This window comes from Rana temporaria, chromosome 3 (genome assembly GCF_905171775.1).
Source record: "Rana temporaria chromosome 3, aRanTem1.1, whole genome shotgun sequence".
Taxonomy (NCBI): Eukaryota; Metazoa; Chordata; class Amphibia; order Anura; family Ranidae; genus Rana; species Rana temporaria.
Genome location: NC_053491.1, coordinates 154,199,674 through 154,217,067, shown reverse-complemented (window position 1 = coordinate 154,217,067; position 17,394 = coordinate 154,199,674). Strand labels below are relative to the sequence as shown.

The window sequence follows — 17,394 nt, the reverse complement described above, 5'->3', positions numbered from 1 at the left end:
ACGGGGAAGCTGTGTTTACACACAGCTCGCCCCGTTCTTCAGCTCTGGGGACCAATCGCGGGACTCCAGCGGCGATCGGGTCCCGCGGCCGCGACCCATGGCTGGGCAATTAAAGAGGACGTACAGGTACGTGCTTGTGCCCAGCCGTATATCTGCAGGAGGCGGTCCTTAAGTGGTTATTTGCTGCATAAAAGCCTTTTGAATGGGGGAAAAAATAGGAATATTTTTTTCAAGAAGCCTATGTCCTACGATCTCGCTGATCCCCTACCAAATATTACAGCTGGTACTAGGACAGGTGTGCTGGGCAAGCTTTAAAAAAAAAAAACATGACATGACATGGCAAGACCCTCCTGGTGATTGATCAATGAACCCTGGTTCACACTGGGCTGCGGGAGTGAAGCCGTGCAAGTTCAGCTAAACTCGCACGATTTCACTCCCGCTGGCAGTCCCAATTTCGGCCGCGATTATAGAGACCTCTGTGCAGGTTTCTGCACAGATGTCAATGTAAATCGCGGGCCAAAATCGGAAAAAGTAGTACAGGAACTCCTTTTTGAAATCGGTGCAGCACCGCAAATGCGGCGTCGCACCGATTAGGACAGTGTCATTGCTGGCAAATGCCGCCGATTTGAAATGCGATTTCACATGTGAAATCGCATCTCAAATCAAAGCAAATCATACCCAGTGTGAACCTGGGCTGAAGGAAATATGAGCAATGTCTGGCTAATGTAGCTCTTCAGAAAAATTTGGAGGCACAGCAAAGGAACACAAAAAAAAACTGCTGAACTCCCCTAAAACCCTAATGGCTGGTTTCCAGCGTTTTTTGTTTTATTTTTATCGGAGCGGCTGTCTGCGTCCTAAACAACCAGTGAATAGCTGGTTGTTGAGGAGGGGGCTGGCAAGTCGGCCACTGCATTCTTAACAGATGGCTCATCGTAACCCTGCTGACAACTGAGTGTAAACAAGTTTTGCCAGCAATTACTTGAGAAGGAAAACCGCGTAGGGGTTCCCCCAATCCATACCAGGCCCATCGGGTCTGGCATGGATTTTAAGGGGAACCTCATTGCCAAAATAAAAAAAAATTAAGATGATGTACCAGACCCCCTATAAGCATGCAAAATAACAAAAGCAAAGTAAATCCATCTCCAATCACGATGAACGCCGCCACCGACCCAAAGGAAAAAAAATGCAGAGAAATTTTCAGTTGTGTGATATTGTATTGTGCCGCTGCACAATGCAGTTCCATGACTCCTATATTTGTTAAGGGTTTCCTGCAGGTGCAGCAGCTCATTAAGAATGGGCTGCTGTGCCCGTGCAGATGTAAACCTAGCTTTAGACAAAAAATAACATGTCTTGCTATTTTCCTTTTTTTTTATTTTTTAACTCTTGGATGATTATAGAAAAGGGAGAATGAAATATCTCGCTACGCAAACATTTACAATAGCATAGTAATAAAAATGTTTATTTTTTTGGGGTACTGAGAGTCCATTGTTCCCAGTTTTCTATAATCGCTATTGCAAGGATGATGGTAACCCCATACCTTTCAAACTACCTTATTCGTTGGAGGTCCACACTTTTTTTTATTTTTCTCTTGAATGGTTTACTATTTTTCCCTGCATATTAAATTTATATAGTTCCTTGTCTTAATAAACTAAAAAATTGTGTGTGTGTGTAAAAAGAATTATACATATATTGTAAATGGTAAATAATGCCACCATACAAACTTGAATATTGAGTTAACTAAGTAAATGTCTGTTTTAGTTTTTCTGCATTCAGAATAGCTGCTCACACATTGTTTCATGTGCTAAAAACAAAAACAATAATATATATTCCAAGACATCACTGTTGCCGACAGCTGAACTTTTTGTAAAGCAGACTAAAATGCATTTGTGAACCTTTGTCTATTTATCATAATAAGGGCCAAAAGAAAAGGCTTTATTTGCATTATGTATTTTGGTCCCAGAAGTATTGTCAAATTAAAGGGTATACCAAGTTAAAAAAATATATAGCATATACAATTGCTAAAAAAGTTGTATTGTAATTTTAATGTAAAAACTGTACTTTCCTTTTCAAACTGCAGCCTCTGTAATTTTCTATAAAGTCAATGCAGTGTGGCTCCTGAGGGCATTTTCCATTTACAAGCTGGTTTACAGAACCCTCCCAGGAATGCCATTTCTTGTTTGTGTGAAGAAGTCTGCACTTGGGTACAAGTCAGGTTTCAGGCAACCTCTGCAACAAAAATTTCATTTTTTCCCTAAGGCAGTGGTTCTCAACCTTTTTTGTGCCGTGACCCCTTGATAAAATTTCCCAAGTTGTGGGGACTCCTAACAGTAAAATTATTTTCGTAGCGTGGGGTGTCAGCACCCAAGGCAAGACAAGTAATTTGCGTCCCTAACCCACAGACATTTAGCACTCCCTGAGTCCCTTCCACTCGTATAGTATTAAAAACCCTTATGGTACATTTTGGAATGTACCACTCTTTTCTCTTTGTTCTCCTTTCTTTCGCTTTTATCTCTTTTTATCCTAATTTCTTGTTTTCCCCCATCCCTCTCTCTAGCCGTCTTGTTCTTTCTCTTATTCTTTCTCCCCATTTTTCTTTGTTCCTCCCCTTCTTTTTGTCTCTCTTCCACGTATTCTCTATTTAAATTTTTTCTCTTACTCCTTGGTGGGGGGAGTTGAGATGAGTGACAGTCCTGGTGGGGGTGGGGTCAGTCGCAGTGCTGGGGGCGGGGTGGTTCTGATCAGCCAACTTAAGTGCTCGTGATCAAGGTCATCTGCTGATCTGAGAACTGTAGTGGGGATATTTAATGGCAACTATAATCACAGGTAGTGTTACTCACTGTGTCTCCAACTTTGTGGTGTCTCGCAGCAGTGACACCTATGCTGAAATCAGGAGATAAGGTCTCCTCTAGCCCCTCCCACATCAGTCCTCACCAGTCAGCTGACCTCTAGACTCTGTCCCCAGCCATGCCGTGAACTGCGGCGGCTCCAGGAACAGCCCTGCTAGGTGGCCGCAAAAAGATTGGAAGTAGTGCGGGCTTCAGGAACAGCCTAGGATTTGGTGACCCCTGGCAAATCCTCATTCGACCTCCAAGGGGGTCCCGACCCACAGGTTGAGAACCACTGCCCTAAGGGTTAATTACTTCTAAGGGGATGGCACACAACAGCTCCTCTTATCAGCGCACTCCAAGTGTGCCAGCTGATTTAAAATGCGTCACTCCTATTCAGTATCCAAAATTCTTGGTCAAACATACAGCTGTTTCTTCAGAGCAGAAATGGGTAGGAATCTCTAAAAAACCTTTGTTAAAATGTTTGAAATGTACATTGATCACCCAAAGGAATTTTTTTTCCCCTTAACAAAAGTGGAGTTTCCCTTTTAAGGAATACACATTGATGTTGAAAAATTTTATCTGGGCACCTAGGTTTCAAAGACCTGATCAAAAAAGGGTTAAACAATAAAATTTGTAATCCCTGTACCATCTGTAATTTTCTTGGCACTCCTGAGATGTTTGGGAAAAGTTTGTTGGAAATGACTCACAAAGTACCAGCAAGATTAGCTTAAGAAGAATAAATTGACTTTGTTACTGTAAGGCCGGGTACTCACGACCAAACATGTATGGTGAAAGCGGTCCGTCGGACCGTTTTCACCATACATGTCTGCCAGAGGGCTTCTGTACGATGGTTGTACACACCATCGTACAGAAGTCCGCGCGTAAACAATACGCGGGGCGTGTCCGCGGTGTCGCCGCGTCGATGACGCGGTGTCGCCGCGACAATGACGCGGCGACGTGGGCGGCCCGCCTTTAAAATGCTTCCACGCATGCGTCGAAGTCATTCGACGCATGCGAGGGACGGCGGGCGCCTGGACATGTACGGTAGGTCTGTACTGACGACCGTACATGTCCGAGCGGGCAGAATTCCAGCGGGCTGTTTTAAAACAAGTCCAGGAATATTTGTCTGCTGGGAAAAGGCCCGGCGGGCAAATGTTTGCTGGAATTCGGCCCGCTCGCGCCCACACACGACCAAACATGTCTGCTGAAACTGGCCTGCGGGCCAGTTTCAGCAGACATGTTTGCTCGTGAGTATGGGGCCTAAGGGTTCGTTCACACACACGGGTTGATTTACCAAAACTGGAGAGTACAAAATCTGGCGCAGCTGTGCATGGTAGGCTTCGGTTTGTTCATAGAGCCTAGGTTCACACTACTGCGATGCTGTGTACTGCCATTTTGATCATTTTTTTGTCCTGTGTGAGGTGTGTATTTGCTGTGCGTTTTGAGGTGGACAGGTGCGATTTATTTATTTTTATTTATTTTTTCCCTGCAAATTTACTGCAATTTTAGTGTGAATTTCAGAAGGCAGATGGTGAACAATTCGCAGGTTGAAGCCTATGAAGATAAAATTGAAGCCTATGAAGATAAAATTTGCACTGCACCATAGGAATTTGCATCACACCCGCAGTCAACACACGGGACCCTTTTTTTTTTTTTTTTTCCCTCACACCAAATTCGCAATGCATAGATGTGAACCCAAGCCATGGAATACTATGCTTTTTACCTGTGAATCTGTGTTCCTAAACGCGTCAAACCCACTGTAAATTTGCATCGGTGCCAGGCAACCCAGGCGAATGCCTTGTACACACGATCGGAATTTCCGATGGAAAAACTCAGACGGAATTTTTTCATCGGATATTCCGACCGTGTGTGTGCCCCATCTGAGTTTTTTCCATCGGAAATTTCGACAGACTTGGAAAGAAAACATGTTCTGTTATTTTCTGATGAAAAAAAAATCCTGGAAATTCTGTTAGTCTGTATGGAACTGCGACAGAGAAAAAACCACGCATGCTCATAATCTAGTCGATGCATGCTTGGAAGCATTGAACTTAATTTTTCTCGGCTCGTCGTTGTGTTGTACGACACTGTGTTTTGGATGGTCGGAATTTGGTGTGACAGTGTGTATGCAAGACCGCTTGAACAGAATTCGGTCAGAAAAATCTGTCTGAGTTTATCCCGGCGGAAATTCTGATCATGTGTACGGGGCATAAGGCTTTCTCTGCAGAGATGCACCAGATTTTGCACTCTCCAGTCAAATAAACCACATGGTGTGGTGGCTGGTATTTTTCCACACTGGAACGCTGGAGGTGCTGTGTAGCGAGTTGTGGTAAAATGCAGACATGTTGCATTGCAGCCCTAAGACCCCCTTCACACTGGAGCATATTTCAGGCGCTATAGCGTTAAAAATAGCGCCTGCAATGCACCCTTAAAAATCTGTCCCCATTCACTCCAGTGTGAAAGCCCCTCGGGCTTTCACACTGGAGCGGTGCACTAGCAGGTCGGTTAAAAAAAGTCCTGATAGCCACATCTTTGGAGCGGAGAAGGAGTGGTGTGTTTACCACTCCTACTCCGCTGCTGCCCATTTAAATCAATGGGACACCGCGGCTATGCCGCCTGCAATGCGCTGCTTTAGCAGCGCATTGCGGGTGGTTTTAACCCTTTCTCGGCTGCTGGGGGTGTAAATGCACCCCGCTCATGCCCGAAATCCGCCCATAGCGTTAGTGTAAAAAATAGCGGCATTTTACTGCCGACGCTATGGGCGGCACAATGTGAAAGGGCTCTTAATTGACGGCTGCCCACACGCTAAAACAGAGCATGTAGTGTGCAGGCAGTGCGAATGGGCCCTGACAAAATAGCCAAATGACAGCCATCCTAGAGCAGTGCCTCTACCATTTAACAAGAAGGGGTAACCGTTGTTTCTCACTTTTTCCTCAAGGGGGGGAAATTATTTAACCTTTTAAACTGCTGTAAAAAATTAGCATTCTTTATGTGAATATTTTTTCTCCTTTTGAATTACAAATACTAAAATGTGCTTGCTTTATTTTTTACCCACATAGTCTCAAGGGCTGCAGTGTTCCACATCTGAGCCACACCTCCGATTACAAAGTAATGCTGATTTTCCTTGTACCCTTAAACCAGAAGAAGGAGCTTTACTATGGAAGAATTGGGCACAGATCAAAAATGAAGAAACATTGAAAGAAGCTGAAAACAGATTGTGGTTTGGAAGTATGCCTTTTGCTTATAAAATGCATTGTTTGTCTAAAGAACATAAAGTATCCTGCTTTTCAGTCTAGAGGACGTATCATACTATAAATCATATGTGAAATATGTAATATTCAACCTAGCCTGTGATTATATGAAATGCCCAGCTTGCTCCTGATTCCTCCACCTTGTTGGAGGCCACCATTTTGTTGAAGCCCAGAGCAGTCGCTTCCATATTGGAAAAGCTCCCCCTCTCCTCAGTCTCAAAAACAATGTGTCACATTTTGAAATTGTGTGCGTTTCCAACCTTCATTGTATGTCTTGGCTTGAAGGATAAGTTCACCTTTCATGACATGCTACACCCCCCCCCCATTCTAGCTGTAACAGTTTAAAAGAACGTGCAGGGCTCTGGGTTCTGCACTGTGGTGGTTCATTCTTTGCTTGTCTGTACAGGCACGCAGGTACCCTGACGGATCTGCAGGTGGCCTGCATTGTACCAGTGATCTGCTGATTGTTGGTGCAATGCTTGTTGGTGCAATGCTTTGGAGGCTCCAGAAACAAAATAACCACTTCTTTCTTCTTTCTTCTCCAATTGACATTTGACAATTTAACCACTTAAGGGACCGTTCACTGTATATATACATCATTTTTTTTAAAGATGGATATCTCGGTAACGGCAGCAGCTGCTGCCACAACCGAGATATCCATCTCTTCAGTGAGCGGTCCTGTCAACGATAACTGTGGTCTCCACGGCGGATTCGCTGCAAGATCATCGTTATTGGCGGCGGGAGAGGGGCCCCTCCCGCCGCTTACCCGAGCCGTCGGCAGCGGCGGAGGCGATCGGGTCCTCTCCCCTGCTCGGCTGGAATACGAGTGAGGGCAAGATGGCCCCCACCCGTCCCCATAGCATAGCAGGGCGAAAGTGATGTCAAAACATTACTTCCGCCCATGCTTCTTAAAGCGGTGGTTCACCCTAATGAAACTTTTTTTTTTTTTTTTTTATAGCATTAAATTAGGCATAGTAGCGCGAGCTACAGTATGCCTGTATTGATTTTTTTTAGCCCCGTACTCACTGTGCAATCCTATATAGAAGATTCCGACTCCCCGCGGGGAATGGGCGTTCCTATCAAGAGGGAGGTTGATTGATGGCCGGCTCTGGCACGTCACGCTTCTCCGGAAATAGCCGAAATAGGACTTGGCGCTTCACGGCGCCTGCGCATAGTCTGTGCGCAGGCGCCGTGAAGAGCCGAGACCTGTTCCGGCTATCTTCGGGGAGCGTGACGTGCCATAGCCGGCCGTCAATCATCCTCCCTCTTGATAGGAACGCCCATTCCCCGCGGGGAGTTGGAATCTTCTATATAGGATTGCACAGTGAGTACGGGGCTAAAAAAATCAATACAGGCATACTGTAGCTCGCGCTACTATGCCTAATTTAATGCTAAAATGTTGTTAGTGTGGGTGAACCACCGCTTTAAAGCAATATTTTCTTGTCTTTTTTTCAAATGACAAATAATGTTTAATTTTATTTTTTGCATTTTAGTCTTAAAGCGGATGTGCCATGGGAAAACAATATTAAAAGCCAGCAGCTACAAATACTGCAGCTGCTGACTTTCAATATTAGGACACTTACCTGTCCTGGAGTCCAGTGCCGATCGCAGCAGAGGATGAGCGATCGCTCGTCTCTCTGCTGCTCCCCCCGCCATCCACGCTGAGGGAACCAGGAAGTGAAGCGCTGCGGCTTCACTGCCCGGTTCCCTACGGCGCATGCGCGAGTCGCGCCGCGCCCGCCGATTGGCTCCCGCTGTGTGCTGGGAGCCGAGTGTTCCCAGCACACAACGGGGGGGCGACCGGATGTGACGGAATGTCCGTCTTTTGCCCGTGAATGCCGGGCCGGAAGTGGGTGCAAATACCTGTCTTTAGACAGGTATCTGCACCCCCCTCCCCCCTGAAAGGTGTCAAATGTGACACCGGAGGGGGGGAGGGTTCCGATCAGCGGGACTCCACTTTAGGGTGGAGAACCGCTTTAATATGAGATCTGAGCCCAGATCTCATATTTAAGAGGACCTGTCATGCTTTTTTCTATTACAAGGGATGTTTACATTCCTTGTAATTGGAATAAAAGTGATCCATTTTTATTTATTTTTTTCTGTAAAAATTTATAAAATAAATACGATTTATTTTTTTTAAAGCGCCCCGTCCCAACAAGCTCACGCGCAGAAGTGAACGCATACGTCACTAGCGCCTGCATACGAAAACGGTGTTCAAACCACACAAGTGAGCTATCACTGCGATCGTTGGAGCGAGAGCAATAATTCTAGCCTTAGACCTTCTCTGTAGCTCAAAAGATGCAACCTATAGAATTTTTTAAACGTTGCCCATGGAGATTTTTAAGGGTAAAAGTTTGCCGCCGTTCCACGAGCGGCCGCAATTTTGAAGCATGACATGTTGGGTATCATTTTACTCGGCGTAACATTATCTTTTACAATATATAAAAAAAAATTGGCCAACTGTACTCTTGTAAAAAGTGCACTTGTAAGACCGCTGCACAAATACGGTGTGACAAAAAGTATTGCAATGACCGCCATTTTATTCCCTAGGGTGTTAGAAAAAATATATATATAATGTTTGGGGGTTTTAAGTAATTTTCCAGCAAAAAAAAATGTTTTAATCTTGAAAATGCCAAATCTGAAAAACAGGCTTGGCCCTTAAAGCGGGGGTTCACCCTTAGAGGGCACTTTTCCCCCTTAGATTCCTGCTCGTTATTACTAGGGGAATCGGCTATTTATTTTAAAATATGTGCAGTACTTACCCGTTTACGAGACGCATCCTCTCCGTCGCTTCCGGGTATGGGCTTCGGGAATGGGCGTTCCTTCTTGATTGACAGGCTTCCGAGAGGCTTCCGACGGTCGCATCCATCGCGTCACGATTTTCCGAAAGAAGCCGAACGTCGGTGCGCAGGCGCAGTATAGAGCCGCACCGACGTTCGGCTTCTTTCGGCTACGAGTGACGCGATGGATGCGACCGTCGGAAGCCTCTCGGAAGACTGTCAATCAAGAAGGAACGCCCGCTCCCGAAGACCCATACCCGGAAGCGACGGAAGAAGATGCAGCTCGAAAACGGGTAAGTACTGCACATATTTTAATATAAATAGCCGATTCCCCTAGACCGAACGAGCAGGAAGCTAAGGGGAGATTTTTTTTTTTTTTAAAAATGGGTGAACTCCCGCTTTAAGTGGTTAAATAACCACCACAAAGTTTTTTATATTATGGAATCATTTTAAATCCTTAGGTAATCAGCTGCTGGGAGATGTGATGAAGTGAACTTGCAAGCATAACATTTTACCTCATGCACTGGAAGGCGTGATGTGCCACTGTACCACAGTGACACTTCAAAGAATGTTTTAAAAAAAAATAATAATCATGCAATGTGCTAAAACATGCATCATGCTGCCCCCTCACCGCAGCACAAGACTGACAGCTGCTCGCATGCTAAAACTGAACTTTTAGAGTGCAGGCAGTGTGAATGAGCCCTAAAATGATTTGTGTTGATCTTTAATTTAAACATATTGGTATACACACCGAAGTCCATAAATGGTTCTGCACTAGTCTGGCTCATGTTGCCTTATTTGTCTAAGAAACCCATATGGAAAGAACTGGGGGTATAGCCAGCATGTGTCTCTGAGAAGCTAAGCGTGCACTCAAATTACTTATTGCTGTATATTCTGCTCTCTATTCCTTTTTCTACGTATTGCTGGCATTTTCATAGATCAGAGTACAAACGTCGCCAAAAGTTTTGAGAATAACACAAATATGAATTTTCACAAAGTCTGCTGCTTCAGTGTTTTTAGATCTTTTTGTCAGATGTTACTATGGTATACTGAAGTATAATTGCAAGCATTTCATAAGTGTCAAATAGTTTAAGACCCCTTTCACTATTGCCACTATTCACTACCGCTGACGCTATGGGCGGATTTGCAGCGCATTTCGGATGCTAGCGGGGCACTTTTAACCCCCGCCAGCGGCCGAGAAAGGGTTAAAGCAGCGCATTGTGGACGGTATAGCCGTGCTGTCCCATTGATTTCAATGGGGAGGAGCGGTAAACACACTGCTCCAAAGATGCGGCTAGCAGGACTTTTTTTACGGGCTTTCACACTGGAGACAATGGAGCAGCTGTTTGAGGGCGTATTGCAGGCGCTATTTTTAATGCTATAGCGCCTGCAAAATTCCCTCAGTGTTTTATTGACAAATTAAGTTTATGCAAAGAGTCAATAGTTGCAGTTTTGACCCTTCCTTTTTTTTTAAGACACCTAAAATTTGCCCTGGCATGCTGTCAATCAACTTCTGGGCCACATCCTGACTGATGGCAGCCCATTCTTGCATACTCTTTGCTTGGTGTTTGTCAAATTTGCGGGTTTTTTTTTTTGTTCACCTGCCTCTTGAAGATTGACCAGAAGGTCTGGGGAGTTGGTCCATGGCCTTTGCCACGGTTCCAAAATGTCAATATTTTGTTCCCCAAGGCACTTGGAGCACCTTGCCAGAAGGCAAAAGTGGCTATCATGCTGGAAAAGGCATTGTTCCTCACTAAACTGTTCTTGGAAGGTTGGGAAAAGTTGCTCTTAGAGCAGTGGTTCTTAACCTTTCAAGTGCCGTGACCCCTTGATAAAATTTCCAAAGTTGTGGGGACCCCTAACAGTAAAATTATTATACCCAAGGCAAGTGATTTGCGCCCCTAACCCAGACATTTAGCGCTCCCCGAGTCCCCTCCATTCGTACAGTAATAAAACCCTGTATGGTACATTTTAGGATGTACCACTCTTTTGTATTTGTTCTTTCTTTTCCTTTTATCTCTCTCTATCCTAATTTCTTTTCTTTTTTTCCCCCATCCCTCTCTCAAGCTATCGTTCTTGTTCTTTCTCTTCCTTTTTCTTCCTCCCCCTCTATTCTTCTCCCTTCCATGTATTCTCTATTTTTATGCCTTCTCTTCTTCCTTGGTGAGGGAGAATGGAATGATTGGCAGTGCTTGCAGGGAGTTGGGATGAGTGGCAATGCTACGGAGAGTTCTGATCAGCTCTTGATCAATGTCATCTGCTGATCTGAGAACTGTAGTGGGCACTTTTGATGGGAACTATAATCACAGGTAGTGTTACTCACTGTGTCTCTGACTTTGTGGTGTCTCGTAGCAGTGACACCTCTACCAAAATAAGGAGATAGGGTCTCCTCCAGCCCCTCCCACTTCACATTCCTCACCAATCAGCTGACCTCTAGTCTCTGCCCCCCAGCCATGCCGCAAACTGAATGGGCGGCTGCAAAGAGGCTGAGTGGGTGGCCGCGGGCTCCAGGGACAACCCTGCTTTGCGACCGCAAAAAGGCTGGGAGAGAGGTGCGGGCTTCAGGAACAGCCAAGGATTTGGTGACCCCTGGCAAATCATCATTCGAACCCAGAGGGGGTCCCGACCCCCAGGTTGAGAACCACTGTCTTAGAGGATGTTTTTGTACCATTCTTTATTCATGACTGTGTTCTTGGGCAAAATTGTAAGAGAGCTCACTCCCTTAGCTAAGAAGCAACCCCACACATGAATGGTCTCAGGATGCTTTACTGTTGGCATGACACAGGACTGATGGTAGCGTTCACCTTTTCTTCTCCAGACAAGATTTTTTCCAGATGCCCCAAACAATGGGAAAGGGGATTCATCAGATAAAATGACTTTACCTTAGTCCTCAGCAGTCCAATCCCTGTACCTTTTGCAGAATATCAGTCTGTCGCTAATGTTTTTCCTGGAGAAAAGTGGCTTCTTTGCTGCCCCGTCTTGACACCAGGCCATCCTCCAAATGTCTTCTCCTCAGAGTGCATGCAGATGAACTCGCACCTGCCATTCCTGAACAAGCTCTGCACTGGTGGTGCCCAATCCAGCTGAATCAACTGTAGGAGACAGTCCTGGCGCTTACTGGACAGACTTTTTGTAAAAAATGAATTTTTGTGTCATTCTCAAAACCTTTTGGCCATGGCTGTAGAACCATATTTGCAAAAGCACCTTGAGAGTTGTGTAAGGCTTACTTACACCTTTATTAGCAAATGTATGCAACATATACCTCTGTTTGTTTATTAAAACATAAGAAATGGGTCTTACTGGTATTTGCTGACAGGCAGGGTTGAGTCATATTTCTTTATCGTACATCACGGGACACAGAGAAGCATAGTAATTACTATGTGGGTTATAGAGAGTACCTTCAGGTGTGGACACTGGCACGCCCTTAAGGCAAGAAGTTCCCTCCCCTATATAACCCCTCCCATACTGGGAGTGCCTCAGTTTTTTGCCAGTGTCTAAGGTGTTGGTCACGAGTGAACATGTGCTCCAAGGAGCTCCACTGGAGGGATCCATATTGGATGTAAAAAGCCTCCATGAAATCCGGATCCGTCCAAAGTGCTTCTGAGCCAAAGTGGACGGTACCCGGGCCCCGGTTAAGAAGAACGGGGTTTGGCCTGTAATGCTTCTCTTTGAGAGCTGGATCCTGGTTATTCAGTACTTTGGTCAATTTCCTAATACCAAAAGTTTACTGACAGGGTGCGATATGGGTCCAGGGGTGTGGTGTTCCTGTCCATGGACCCCGGTCCCTGAAGGTCTATAGACGCTGCTCTCCGTGATGGGTGAAGATTGGACTGTCTGTTATGCAGAGTCCTGCAGCGTTGGATCAGGTAAGTGAAGGTGCTTCAGGACTTGGTCCTAGGAGTAACCTTCCTTTATTTGAGCCATTATGTTTGCCTAAAGCTAACTGTGCTTCTCCTATATGGTCCTGTGTGTTGTGGGGAGGAGGGGTATCTCTAGTCAGGTAGTTAGCCCCTCCTGTGCAGGTTAAAAGCAGAAAAAAGTTGTCCAAAATGTTTGGCTTCACTTGGCTTACCCGGTTCTCACATGGAGCTGTGGTGTTCCATCCTCATGCATGGCGCGTAGCGTCATGCGCGCGCGACATTGATGTGTCTTAGGCGCACGCGCGCGCACAAATGAATTTTTTGTACGCTGCTCCGATGCGCACGAATGCGCGGCGTGCTCCGTGAGATGCGTGTGACGACATGTGCGCGCGTGCGGCTACGTGTGCGCGCGTAGCCTCGTGGTGCACGCCTAACAGCGGCGCGCGCATGCGCGCAGGGGGTCTATCTCAGCTGTTCTCTATGAGACTTGAGATTACAGGACAGAGCAGGTCAGGTGATACACCTAGTCCTTATATGCTCCAGTCCACCTAACTGGTTCTGGCTGACGGTGGACACAGAGATCTTGTGCACATACTTCAGTATTTAGTACTGGTGGTGGACAGTGACATTTGCTTAAGGCGCATAGTGGGCTCTGCACCTTGCCAACCATCAAATAGCAGCGTCAGTGCTGGTTTATAGGTTCGCAAGTAGTTGCAACTATTGTGAGAACCTCAGCTTTATCATGGCTAAAGGCTCAGGGACTAGAAGCAAAAAAGCAAAGGGATCGCCATCTGGCTCAGAGGATCTCGGGCATGCTCCTGAGGCTGCTTCCTCTCCTGAAAAATTGAAGGAGGCCCAGGGTGAACCATCAGGGCTGTCAGATGCCTGTTCTGCCCTTGTCCCACTTGCTCCAGTTTTTGTGACACAGGAGGCTCTGGCCTCAGCTATGGGGGGTCTGGAGCAGAGATTAGCGACCTTGATTGCATCCTCTCTCTCAAGGGAAAAACGCACAAGGTCCCCCTCTCCCTCTGAGGAGTCCCTCGATTTGGGGCATGCATCCTCAGAAGAGGTTGATTTACCCTCTGGAGATCTGGCAGAAGGTCAGCTGGAAGTAGTGGACTCTGAGGATTCCACTTTGGGAGAACCCTTTTCGGCGTCGCAATCCGAAAAATTGTTGGTCCAGTCCCTCACTGAGATGGTCCGTTCGGCCTTCAAGTTGCCACTTTCAGAACCAGCTTCAAGTGCAGTCTCATCTTTAGGCTCCTTAAAAGCTCCTCAAGCTAATTATTCCTTCCCGGTTCACCCCCTGCTGGAAGGGCTTATCTACAAGGATTGGGAACATCCAGATAGATATTTTCTTCCTCCTAAGAAGTTTTCGGTTTTATACCCCATGGAGGAACAATTCACTAAAAGATGGGGCATCCCCAAGGTTGACGCAGCTGTGTCCTGCGTAAACAAATCTTTGACCTGTCCAGTAGACAATGTTCTGGTATTCAAAGATCCGACAGACAAGAGATTAGAGACTTTATTAAAAACCTCTTTTGCTTCGGCGAGAGGAATAACCCAGCCTGCAATTGCGGCTATTGGGATTTGCCAGGCCTTGAAGGACCAGTTTAAAGGGGTCTTAAAGGAATTGCCGGCACAACAGGCCCAGAATTTGGCTGAGTTTCCCAGAGCATTATGTTTTGCCATAGATGCTATTAAGGACTCCATTCAGCAGTCCTCACGTCTCACTCTCTCGCTAGTTCATATGCGCAGGTTACTCTGGCTGAAGAACTGGTCTGCTGAAGCCCCGTGTAAAAAATTACTGGCGGGGTTTCCCTTTCATGGAGAGCGTTTGTTTGGGGAAGATCTGGATGCTTACATTCAGAAAATTTCCAGTGGCAAAAGTACACTGTTGCCAGTAAAGAAAAGGTTTAGGGGTCCCCCCTCCTTTAAGCGATCCTCCTCTCCTATCCCTAGTACTTCCGGTACCAGGCAGTTCCGACGGCCTCCTGGACGATTCAATGCAGGTGGGAAGCCACAGGGCCAGCCTCAGGCCTCCAAAAAACCTTGGAACCGTAAGCCACAGGCCAAGCCAGCAACTAAGTCAGCATTATGAAGGTTCTCCCCCACTCAGCCGGGTGGGGGGAAGACTTCAGCTCTTTGCGGAGGCTTGGCTAGACAGGATCCAAGACAGGTGGGTCCTCTCTACGGTCTCCGGGGGCTACAAGCTGGAGTTGAGCGAATTTCCTCCGCCGCGCTTCTTAACCTCGAACGTCCCAAAGGACCTCGGCAAAAGAAGGTCCTTAGCATTGGCCTTAGATCATCTGTTATCCCAAGGGGTAATCAGAGAGCTGCCAGTGGAAGAACAAGGTTTGGGGTTTTATTCCAATCTCTTCACCGTCCCCAAACCAAACGGGGATGTAAGACCCATCCTGGACCTCAAGGCCTTAAACAAGTTCCTAAGGGTCCAATCATTCCGGATGGAATCGATCAGGTCAGTGGTGGCCTCCCTGCAAGGAGGGGAACTACTAGCGTCCATCGATATAAAGGACGCATACTTGCACGTTCCTATCTTTCTCGACCATCAGAAGCTGCTTCGCTTCGCGGTAAATCAGCGCCACTTCCAATTCGTGGCCTTACCTTTTGGTCTGGCCACCGCTCCTCGTGTTTTCACGAAAGTATTGGCTCCACTGTTAGCCTATCTAAGGTCTCAAGGCATATCCATAGTAGCCTATCTAGATGACCTATTGGTAGTAGACCGGTCAGTGGCCGATCTAAACTCAGCGGTACACAGAACCGTAAAATTTCTGGAATCCATGGGTTGGGTTCTCAACCTGGACAAGTCGGCCTTAATGCCTGTGCAAAGGCTCGAATATTTGGGTCTATTCATAGACACAAAGCTAAAAAGGGTCTTCCTGCCCCAAAGGAAGTTCGAGGCTTTAAGAGAACTAGTTCAACTAGTCAAAGCAAAGCGTCAGCCTCCCATTCGCCTCTGTATGAGGTTACTGGGAAAGATGGTAGCCTCGTTCGAGGCCGTCCCATTTGCGCAGTTCCACTCAAGGGAGCTTCAACATGCCATTCTGTCCGCTTGGAACAAAAAGGTTCAAGCCTTGGATCTCCCTATGTCTCTCTCCCGGTCAGTCCGGCAGAGCCTTTGTTGGTGGCTGGTTCCCCGGAACCTGCTAAAGGGGAAGTCCTTTGTTCCCGTGACATGGCAGGTTGTGACCACGGACGCCAGTCTGCTAGGCTGGGGTGCAGTCCTGGGAGGTTTGTCTCTCCAGGGGAAATGGTCAGCCTCCGAGAGGTCTCTACCCATAAATCTGCTGGAAATTCGAGCAGTCTATCTAGCCCTGTCAGCTTGGTCAGACAGGTTGAAGGGTCTTCCGGTCAGGATTCAATCAGACAATGTCACTGCCGTGGCATACATAAATCACCAGGGGGGCACAAGAAGTCGTGCAGCCCAAAGAGAGGTGAATCGAATCCTGACCTGGGCAGAGAAATATGTCCCATGCATATCTGCAGTGTTCATTCCGGGAATAGACAATTGGCGAGCAGACTACCTAAGCCGCCAACAGGTGCTTCCAGGGGAATGGACTCTTCACCCCGACATCTTCCAGAGCATTTGTCAGAGGTGGGGAACACCAGATGTCGATCTCTTTGCATCGAGGTTCAATGCAAGGGTGGGCAACTTTCTGTCCCGGACAAGGGATCCACTTGCTTACGGCACGGATGCACTGGTGTTCCCATGGGACCAGTTCTCCCTAATGTATGCGTTTCCTCCGCTGCAATTATTACCCCGTCTTCTTCGCAGGGTAAAGTCGGAAGGAAGACCAGTGATTCTGGTGGCTCCAGCGTGGCCCAGAAGGGCCTGGTTCGCGGACATTGTAAGGATGTCCGTGGGGCAACCGTGGTCCCTTCCGCTTCGGCCAGACCTATTGTCCCAGGGGCCAATATTCCATCCTTCCTTACCGTCTCTCAATTTGACGGTTTGGCTATTGAGTCCCATATCTTAAAGAAAAGGGGTCTCTCTAATGCGGTGGCATCTACTTTGATTAATGCCAGAAAACCGGCATCCAGACTTATCTATTACCGAGTTTGGAAATCTTATGTGGCCTGGTGCGAGACCAGGGGTTGGCATCCCCGGAGGTATCTCATTGGCAGAATTCTGGAGTTTCTGCAGTTAGGGGCAGACATGAAGTTGGCCCTAAGCACCATTAAGGGCCAGATCTCGGCCTTATCGATTTTTTTCCAAAGGCCACTAGCTACACATTCCCTGATCAAAACCTTTTTGCAAGGTATGATCCGGCTTAGTCCACCAGTCAAGATTCCCTTGTGTCCATGGGATCTGAATCTGGTCCTTTCTGTCTTACAGAAACAACCATTTGAGCCCTTGGCTCATATTCCTTTGGTCCTTCTGACCAGGAAGGTGATATTTTTGGTAGCCATAACCTCCGCCAGGAGGGTTTCGGAGTTGGCGGCCTTGTCTTGTAAGGAACCGTACCTTATATTCCATAAGGATAGAGTGGTCCTACGGCCCCACCCGGCTTTCCTACCTAAAGTTGTTTCAAAATTTCATTTGAATCAGGATCTTGTTCTCCCGTCTTTTTTCTCAGAACCTAGTTCTGCAAGGGAGAAGTCTTTACATACGCTAGACGTATTAAGAGCAGTTAAGATCTATCTTAAGGCTACTGCT

At 46.7% G+C, this 17,394-nt stretch overlaps 1 protein-coding gene across 2 annotated transcripts in view; it reads left to right on the top strand.

The window, feature by feature from the left end:
• The window catches only part of LOC120931820 (glutamine-rich protein 1-like), a 75,954-nt gene that overhangs the window by 42,533 nt on the left and 16,027 nt on the right, over positions 1 to 17,394 (top strand). For both annotated transcript variants that reach the window (XM_040343673.1, XM_040343672.1), the window contains exon 4: positions 5,885 to 6,053. In XM_040343673.1, the coding sequence (XP_040199607.1) occupies positions 5,885 to 6,053 (169 nt within the window). The remainder of the gene's footprint in view (positions 1 to 5,884; positions 6,054 to 17,394) is intronic.